Source organism: Dendrobates tinctorius, unplaced genomic scaffold, assembly GCF_039654945.1.
Source record: "Dendrobates tinctorius isolate UK_male_01 unplaced genomic scaffold, ASM3965494v1 ptg000008l, whole genome shotgun sequence".
NCBI classification, from domain to species: domain Eukaryota; kingdom Metazoa; phylum Chordata; class Amphibia; order Anura; family Dendrobatidae; genus Dendrobates; species Dendrobates tinctorius.
In genome coordinates this window covers 8458452-8468428 of record NW_027361676.1, presented here as the reverse complement: position 1 = coordinate 8468428, position 9977 = coordinate 8458452, and the positions used below count along the sequence as shown (strand labels likewise).

The 9977-nt window shown below is 48.5% G+C and overlaps 1 protein-coding gene across 2 annotated transcripts in view; it reads left to right on the top strand.

Moving 5' to 3' along the window:
• Positions 1-1279: 1279 nt before the first annotated feature.
• LRBA (LPS responsive beige-like anchor protein) overlaps positions 1280-9977 on the top strand; it is a 920035-nt gene continuing 911337 nt past the window's right edge. For both annotated transcript variants that reach the window (XM_073576254.1, XM_073576253.1), the window contains exon 1: positions 1280-1661. In XM_073576254.1, the coding sequence (XP_073432355.1) occupies positions 1464-1661 (198 nt within the window). In that variant the 5' untranslated portion in view covers positions 1280-1463. The remainder of the gene's footprint in view (positions 1662-9977) is intronic.

Genomic DNA, 9977 nt, shown 5'->3' with positions numbered 1-9977 from the left:
GGGGTTGATGTCGCCTTTGTATTGTCACGTGACATCAAGCCCACGGCTTAGTAATGGAGAAGCGTCTACAAGACACATATCCATTACTAATCCTTTAGTTATATGGTAAATACACAGCCAGAATAAAGTCTTTTAATTGAAATAATGTCACAAACTCCTTTAATAGGTCTTAATTACACCATACTTACTGCATCACCTATTTCACCGATGCCCTTTTCTCCTGGAAGAGAATTAAAAAAAAAGCAACAGTATACCATACCTGTCCACCGAGAAGAGATACGTACTGTCCCACGATGAGTCCAGCTCTGCTACATCTGGATGCCTTTGGCTGAACGGTGGCATTATGCCACCAATCAGTATGACATCCAGACACTATGGAGCTTGAAGATGATCACTGGAGATAACTCGGTCCCCGGCGGTCAGGTGTGCTGCAGTTCTTGCAGTCAGCTGATCATGAGAACTTGGCTACTGACTGGAGATAACCCCGTCACCGGTGGTCACGTGCACGGCAGTTCTCGCGGTCAGCTCAGCTTATCGTGAGAACTGCAGATGCTGAAACAAGGTACACCTTTAAGTACGGTAAATTAGTACACATGCGTAGTAAGCTGCGTTCTCGCATTTAATACGCATGTGACTTAGAAGATAATGCGGTTTTACCACAGCTAATGATAGTGAATGAGTGACTGATGGAGCGTCTCCACTACAGACACGTTGCGGTCGTTAAAGACGCGCCCCTTGTCCGTCTCCGCAGGGAAGCGTCTCAGGACATAGTGCAGATGGGATTTCATGAAATCCACTATGCTGTAACAGCTGGACGCTGCAGAAAGACGGAGCGCCCAACCCGCAGCGCTCACTGACCGTGGGAACACACCCTAAGATGGGGTCATTATGGCACTCTGGTTCTTGGACAAAAACACCTTGTAACAGTGTATCATGAAGAGCCTGCTGTAGCTCTGCAGCAGTGTACAGCATGGAGGACCGACGTGGTCACCGGGACAACGGCTCCGCCTAGGGCCCGGCACACCACGTGTTAGGTGAACTCACCGGTTCGCCCTGCCCTTGTGCTGCCATGGCGCGCTGCCTCTTACCTGCGGACAGGAGGGGACTGCAAGCTGCCGCACTGGCCAATCAGAGCGCTGTAAGTAGAAGGTAGACCAATGAGAAGGCAGCCTTGCCAGAAACCCGCGTCTGGCAGCCAATAGCGACACGGGCAGCAGTGACAGTCACCAATAGCATGGCGGAGCAGGCGGAGACGAGCGGCCACTTCCTAGGACGCTGCAGTGAGTGAGAAGAGGGAGGGGGTGATCCCGTCGCACCTGACAGGAGGAGGAGTTCCCGGTGTTTGAGTCCCGGTGCCGGTCTGGAGCTGTGCCCCCGCTGCCCACGCAGGATTTCTGTACCCACGGAGGTCTCTTCCAGCTGACAGCGAGGCACGGCGGCCCTGTGTGTTCCTGCACTCAGCCATGGCCGGCCAGGAGAGGCAGGTGCACACAACAGGTGAAGAGAGATCAGCCGCAGAGGGCCCCGATCCCGGAGGGGCCAAGGCTTTAGGCCCGGGGGTGCCGATCCGGGGCATCCGGATGAAGTTCGCAGTGCTGAGCGGACTGCTGGAGGTCGGGGAGGTGAGCACCAGGGACTTGGTGGACACGGTCTTCAACCTGGTGAGTAGTTAGTGCTGGTCACAAGTGTTCGTGGTGTGGAGCCTCGACAACTCCTCCTGTCATCGCTGCCCACACTTACATCCAGATCTGCGTCCGGGGTGATCAGCACTATAGCTGCCATTCCTGCTTCCACATTGTGACCTATGAGCCCTGGCATCCTGGTGGCAGACATGCCCAGTGTGCCACTGTCCTGCAGGGTGGTGTGTGACTTCAGATCTGCTGTTGGCTGGCCCCAGCTTTCCAGGGGTGACATTATGAGTAATGTTTCCTCACCTCAGTGCAGAGATCTGATCAGCTCTTTGGATCTGGTGACTTTTCCTTCTTTCTGTTAATGTGGATCTGTAATAATGGAGGTGAGTGGTGCGGGCCAGCAGCTGCCTGGTAGCGGGGCATGTCCGCCTCTGAATGGAGAGGATGGTCCCATTTACTAACAACAGCCTGAAATGGTGGGAGACTCGAGAACAAGGTGCACAACAACGTTACAGCATACAGTCATTAAAGGGGCGCTCTGTGGACTTGGTATTAGGGCAGAACAACCAGATCAATTAGCACCCCCCCCCCCAAAAATGGCAGACGTTATCAGATCCAATTATAAATCCGTGGGGTCCATCCGGCACCTCTCTAGTGTGACAGATCTGACTCACAGGCTATTACATGTGGATGACAGTACGCGGCTTTGTTACTGCTGAAAACAGGTCTTCAGGATCCCATACAAATTAGAATGCAGTTGGCCGAACCATCCAAGTTCAGCCTACCCGCTGTGCGTACTTCCCGATTCTCCCCCAACAGATCATGCATGGGGAAGGGCGGATCGGGCAGGTTGATCGCGCATGGGGAAGGGCGGATCGGGCAGGTTGATCGCGCATGGGGAAGGGCGGATCGGGCAGGTTGATCGCGCATGGGGAAGGGCGGATCGGGCAGGTTGATCGCGCATGGGGAAGGGCGGATCGGGCAGGTTGATCGCGCATGGGGAAGGGCGGATCGGGCAGGTTGATCGCGCATGGGGAAGGGCGGATCGGGCAGGTTGATCGCGCATGGGGAAGGGCAAATTGGATTCGCCAGATGGAATTTGTATGCTCGATCCCTTTATCGTTCAGACGAATAAGGAGGCTGGCAGCTGCTGACTTCTCTCTCCTCATTGTGAACATATGAAAGCTTAGTTAAATCTAGAGTTGTCTATAGGGGAGTCTGGAGAGATGGGCCTCATGACTGTTGTCTAAGCCGTATGAGCCCCTGTGGTCTATGGGAAACTGACTGGAAGGCCGGGATCACACATGTGAGATACTCGGACGAGTCTCGCATCTTAATACCTGGCACTCGGACAGGAGTGTGCGGCTACATATATTTCTATGCAGCTGCAAGCTCCACTCCTGAGTGTCGGGTATTAAGATGCGAGACTCGTCCGAGTATCTCACATGTGTGATCCCGGCCTAAAGAAAAGATGACACACGTTTGCAATAACGTCCCTGACTCTTGAGAGTTTCTAGTGTTTAAACCCCTACACATGGAAGTAACTATAGTTGATGGAAGGTTTTCAGTTTCCCTTGGGCACTTAGATGTTTGTGGAGACGGGGGGTCAGCGTGTGCTCTAGTCCACTGACTAAAGACCACATAGACCAAGGATCATCCCACTGAACACCCGCTCTCCTTTTGCTGTAGGCATAATACTACTCAGGCACGTTGAGGGTAAAACAGTGTGTCAATACTTTATTGAACCACAAAACAGGCAAATAACACACAGAACAGTCCCAGCAAAATACCCAAGATGGTGCAAAATTACATATTCTCATCCTTCCTCTGGCTTGCCGGGAGTAGAGCAGCTTCCACTTAGGAGCTTCTAGGGCCAACTACCCCCACCAGTGGCACCCCGCTTTTGGCGGGCACCCACAGAGAGGAGATAACAACAAGCTTAGGAAGCTAACCAAGAGCAGTGAGGTTTGTGGCCAGGTGACCTGGATACTTCGATGTCTCTGAGGGTTTAGTGGTGGTCAATTAAACAGATCTGTGCTCTTACAGCTGGGGTCTTGGTCCCCTAAGCTGACATCCTGTAGTGTTACTTGGAGCAGAGACAGTCTCCTTATATAGTTCACAACTGTCCTTCACGCCATCATTTTACAGGTCAAGGAGAAGGGGTGATGAGGATCAACTGCAAGTACTCAAACATTGCGGGTTATCCTTCTATGTTTGCAAGTCAACAAACTGTGTGGCCTGGTATAATGTGTAATCAGTATATTAGCAAGCATCATTGTTCAGTGACCCTGCATCCCTGTTTTGCAAAGATAGTAGTACAATAAACTGTAAGAGCTGATATAAAAGGTAAATAACAACCATTCTTCAATTTACAAATGATTCAACCTACAAGAAGAGTCAACATTCAGACTTGACCGACCGAAGAAATAAACACATACATTCAGTAGTCAATAATTCAGACAATAGCCTATGATTCTGGGCCTAAGGAATTTACATAAAGTGTAATAAGAAATGCTGTATCGTCACAATGTCCATTTAGCCCAGGGGTGGGAAACCTTTTTTTATTTGCCAAGGACCATTTGGATATTTATACCTTCCTTGGGGGGGGGGTGCAAATTATGTTCTAACTACGCCCTCAAAGTACGTCCTGACGCTGGCACTGGTGCAGGACGTAATCGTTTGTTGCACGCGCCTCAGCGTTCAGTAGTGAATTTGTGTGCGTGCTCAAGAAGAAATTAATGTGCCAGTGGCCATCAAAATATGCTTACTGGTCCTAGCACTGTGGTCCCCAGGAATTTGACCGGTGGTCGGATAAAAGGCCATTGAGGGCTGTAAACAGTGTCCTGGGCACTGTGGGGTGCCTACTGGGGGGAGGGGTGGGTCCTGGGCACTGTGGGGTGCATCCTGGGCACTGAGGAGGCATCAGGTGGAGTGTTGCAGTGCCCATGACCTCGGGGTTTACTAGTGCTGGGATCAGCAGGTGCATGTGTGGCAGAGATGCGTCCTCCATCCTGATTCAGGCTGATGATGAATGCCGTCCATCTGCAGCAGGGACTTGTCACTGTACGACAAGGCTTCTCTGAGGCTTCCTCTCTCTGAACCATAGTGTTGGCTACTATTCTCAGCAGGCCGGCTACGAGTGTGCAGGAAGTCTGTTCTATGTGCAGTGTGTGGGCAGGTCCCTCTCGTGTCAGGACCGCTCTCTCTCTAGCTCTCATACTACTTAGCCTGGAATCATCCATCCTTTTTTTTTTTTTTTACCTGTTCATGTTTTCTATAGCTATAACCTCTGCTTTTACGTCGGGGAATCCTGTATGATTGAGCCTTTCAGCAGTGGGATCTATTTGTCTGATAGTAGCACTTAATATTACAGCAGGTTTCTGTATATTAATTTTCAGTGGCATTTTTAGTTTGTGCCATTTTTTGTGGGGGGTGGGTTGGTGCTCTTAGTATGGTGGCTCTTCATCTATTTTTACCGTACGCTCCTTATCAGATCATCAAGAGTTAAGGTACTGTCACACTTAGCGATCCACCAGCGATCCCGTCCAGCGATACGACGCGGTCAGGATCACTGGTGCATCGCTAAGTGGTCGCTAGTGAGCTGCCACACAGGCAGATCTCACCAGCGACATCGCAGGGGTCGGGGGTCACTACTTACCTGTCAGACGAGACGATCCTGATGTCCTCCCGCCCGCGTCCACGCGTCGCTCGTCCCTCCACAGGAAGCCCAGCAGGAAGCTGACGACGAGAAACAGTCCTGGACGTTCTCGCGCGATCAGCGATAACCAGCGGGGGAGTGGGTCGTAGGTAAGTATCACACTAAGCGATATCGCTATAACGTCACAAGTTATAGCGATATTGCTAGCGATATCGCTAAGTGTGACAGTACGTTCAGTTCAAGCTGTTACCTTTTACTGTCCATCACATCCACCCCCACAAATTAAAAAAAAAAAAAATGAAAGAAAAAGGTGTGTGTACAAGTCCTTAAGGCCATGTGCACACGGTGCGTATTCTGCTTAGGAATTTTCCGGCCAGAATTTACTAAATCCGCAGGTCAAATGACCTGCATTTTTCCTGCGGATTTAGGCTAGTTTCACATTAGCGTTTACGGCCACAGCGTCGGACTGCGCACGGCCGCCGCTAAGCCCCACCCCCTGCTGCGCCTCCACCGGTAGCTCCGCCTACGGGTGCATGACGCTGCATGCGTCCTGCGTCCCCTATCTTTATCACTGGGGACGCAGGCTGTGCGCAGTATGCGTTTGGCGGCGCATGCGTCCTTTTGACGTTGCGCTCGGCGCACTGTCAAAAGGATGCATGCGCCGCCAAACGCATACTGCGCACGGCCTGCGTCCCCAGTGATAAGATAGGGGACGCATGCAGCGTCATGCGCCCGTAGGCGGAGCTACCGGCGGAGGCACGGCAGGGGTGGGGCTTAGCGGCGGCTGTGCGCAGCCCGACGCTGCGGCCGTAAACGCTAATGTGAAACTAGTCTTAGTGCTTTTTTGTGTGGTGTTACTGCATGCTTTGTGCGGTTTTCCACCTGCGGATTTCTAGAATGGAGCAGGTGGAAAACTGCAGCAAAACCGCACAAAAGAAGTGACATGCTGCTTTTTTCATTCCACACCAAATCCGCGCGGAAAAAAACGCAGCATGTGCACAGCGGATTTTGTTTTACATAGCCTTTACTGCTACTGTACTTTACATGCAGTTCTGCTGCAAATCCGCTGGGCCAAATCCGCACCGTGTGCACACAGCCTTAGGCCTAATGTGTGTTCTCAAGCAGCGCAAATGGTTAGCTGCTAAAACGATCAATTCATATGAATCGAACAGTGTCCGTCACAGAAGTTACTGCGCCAAGTTTGCCATGTGTGAATGGTCACTGGGGATGGCCTGAAATGCGTTGAATTAAGTCGCATGATAAGAAATGTATCATCTATTCATAGGAAGGTTCGTCTATTTACTGTGACCCCCATTTAATCTGCAGAGTTCCCAATTTCAGTTAACGTGATTGTTGGTCCCAGTGGTCGCATCCCCCGGGATATGCATTGTATCTCCTTTTTCAGTCTGTGACCTGCCCGGAGGCCTTAATATGGAGCGTCGCACCTTCTCAGTGATGTTTGCTGTTAATAATTATTATTAGAGTGCTGCCTGTAACCGCTCCATGCCTTGGACTTTACACCTCATCTGTTGGAAGAAAATCCCATAATGGAGCAATAACGTAACCAGAATGGAAGGAGCTGTTGTAGGGTCTATCTGTGGATGTGATGGGGGCACGTGTGGGATCCTTCTCTGTAATCGCATCACAGGACAAGCATCTGACTTAAAACCATTTGAAAAAAAATGTTGCATTTTTGGATTGTAAAAGTTTTTATGAAAACTCCTTCTCCATAAAATATATATTTCCATTGTTTGTCATTTTACGTCACCCATGCCCTTTTGTTTTTTTTTGTTAAGGTGGGAGAAGCTTAGCAAAGTGGCCTGTGACAGATTTGGGGTAATTTACACCAGAAAGTAGCAGAAATCTACTACTCATATGTTGTATTATACTCTGACACACGTCCAGGTGTGATGTTAATATTACATTGCAAATCCCCGGTTATGACCAAGTTTTACATTGGCTCAGCATCCATACTGTGGGTCAGTGTGTGTCCCATACACCTTCAGGAGTTCTCTGCTGATAACTTGTTTGCCTGATGAATATAACGTCTGAATCCCCCATTCTCCTCCATAACCATTCGTGCTCAGTTTACCCGAGCGTGCGTGTGACCCTTCATTAAGGGAAAGCGGTGATATTGGTTACTAAACACCCCTGCAGGTGGTTTCTTTCCTGAAAATAGAAACTTCCGACATCATTGGGAAGATCCTGGAGGCCCCCCTACACGTATAGTTTTCCGGGTCTTGCCCTATGGCTTTAGTCACATTGACGCGTTTCATTTGAATGACATTGGTGAAGTCACACATTTGGGTGTCCCTTATAGAGCTCGTTCACACGACTGTATTTTCGGTTCGAGTGTGGTCTGTGGGGGGAAAAAAAACAGACAGCGCTTGAACCCATGGTAGTCAATGAGGCAGTGCAGATGAGCGATTTTCCCCTTATACCCCATTTATCCTAATTTGCGTTGGGGGGGAAAAAAAAAATGTTTCTCCATGCCCTAGTTTCCTCCGTATATTGGAAGAGACTTGCCCATTCAAATCTATGGGTGCGTGAAAAAATACAGAAGGTAATAGGTTCACGGCCTCTCTGCCTTCCACCCCACCACAAAATCGAGCAGGATCCACACGTTCCCTGTTTCAGGTCACAGAACTCCCTATACGTGTGCTTCAACCCTCATATACCACTTTCTGCCTTTACCATCTATTTGACATTGGACATTCTGAAAAAGTTTGGTCACATTCCACCGACTGGTACAAAGGGGCAGGGTGGGAGCAAATGGCTGCAATTTTGCTAACCTTTCATTTGCACATTAAGGTCTACCATAAAGCTGCCCAACTGGTTTGTCAAGTTTGGAAGTAATATATCTCTCCGGAAAGCTTGGCAGAGTGGGTGACTTATGTCTGTGGCCGTGTTCTTATGGAGACATCACTTTTTGTGAGGCCTGAGTCCTGGGATCAGTTACAGTTTCTCATCGAAGTAGGAAGTATGCTCTTTCTTCTCCAAAGCTTGGTTTAAGGTTTCTCTGCTTAGCGTTGTACCTGGAGACCTTTGTTAATAATTTATTCTCCCTCCCTCACTAATATATATGGCTTTGTCTGTGTGCTGGATTGTTACAAAATGACACCTCCACCCAAAAACCTAAAAACTTCAAATGAAAAGTAGCCGCTGACATTCTGTTAGTGACTCACAAAGTGATGGCTTCACAGAGCTAATGACTGGCAAAACGGGTATTACAGAGTCCCGGTGGAGGAGCATGCTGCGGCGTGGGTGAATATTTTCCATCGTTCACCAGTTGTAGAACCATCGTACTGCTGCCCACACTTCTGCTTCTCTGATCCGGTGCTTGAGAATAGCTGAGTTTTCAGGTTTAATTGCAGATGTCTTTTTTTTTTTTTTTTTATATGGAAATTATTAAAGCACAACATCTGACTAATGTTCTTACCAGAATGAATTTGCTTATCAACTTATTTGGGTGGCTTAGATTTTCAGTTCTCCGTTTTGCTTTTTCCTTCCTATAGTTTTGCAGCTGAAATATATTTGACATTGGGGTTGCTCCTCTGCTGGACTAGTGAAAATTCTGAATTATTGCACATCAAACATGGAGTAGTGTGATGAGCTCCAGTTAACGGGGTTATCCGGGACTTTTTTTTTTTTTTTTTTCTGTGGGTCTAAGAACTTAATTGAGCAAAAAAGAGATACATTCCAGCTTCCAGATGATCCAAAAAATATTTATTCATTCATGGGTAAAAACAATATAACAGCGATGGACATTCTCTTTTGAGAGAGAACGCCACAGTGTGTTCGAAACGCGTAGCTCCTGAGGGTCATGTGAACTTGTCCATCGCTGTTATGTTGTTTTTATCCATGAATGAATAAATATTTTTTGGAACAGCTGGAACGGTATTTCTTTTTTGCTCAAAAGAGGCTACTTTCACATTAGCGTTTCTTAGCGCAGCATATCGTGCACAAGAGAAACGCATGCAAAAAACGCATCATGCGTTTTGCATGCGTTTGTGTTTTTTAGGCGCATGCATTTTAACCAGTTTCTAGCCATGTTAACTCTTCAAACGCTTGCTAAAGTTGGCTAATGGTGGCTACTTTGAAGAACCTAGAATATAAGACATATTTTCAGTTGTTTCACACTTTTTTTGTTAACTATATAATTCCACATGTGTTAATTCATAGTTTTGATGCCTTCAGAGTGAAAATAAAGAAAACTCTTTGAATGAAAAGGTGTGTCCAAACTTTTGGTCTGTACTGTAGGCACGCATGCGCATGGACGTGCACGATGCGCTGCGCAAAAAAACGCTAATGTGAAACCAGCCTAAGGTGGTTATGCGTTTTCCCATACCACGCGCTGCAAAGGAATAGGTAAGTTGTTTTTTTTCTTTGCTTGTTCTGGGTCTAAGAACTAACAGGCAGGTTCAGTGGCTTCCACTGATGTCACATCAGAGCAGTGGCTTCTTTTCCACCCTGCTCTGTTGATGGGGCATGACTGCCAGTGTAAGGCTGTTAGGCAGAAGGGAGCCAGGTGTAAAACTTGATGTCAATCAGCATGATGCCAGCAGTCCTGCCCGTTGACATAGCAGCCCAGGAGAAGAGCTTCCCTGTTGACATGGCCGGCAGGAGTGGACGGCGACCGCTCTGAGCCGGGTACAACAAGCAGGTGGTTGGCAACAAACAGGCCTGTT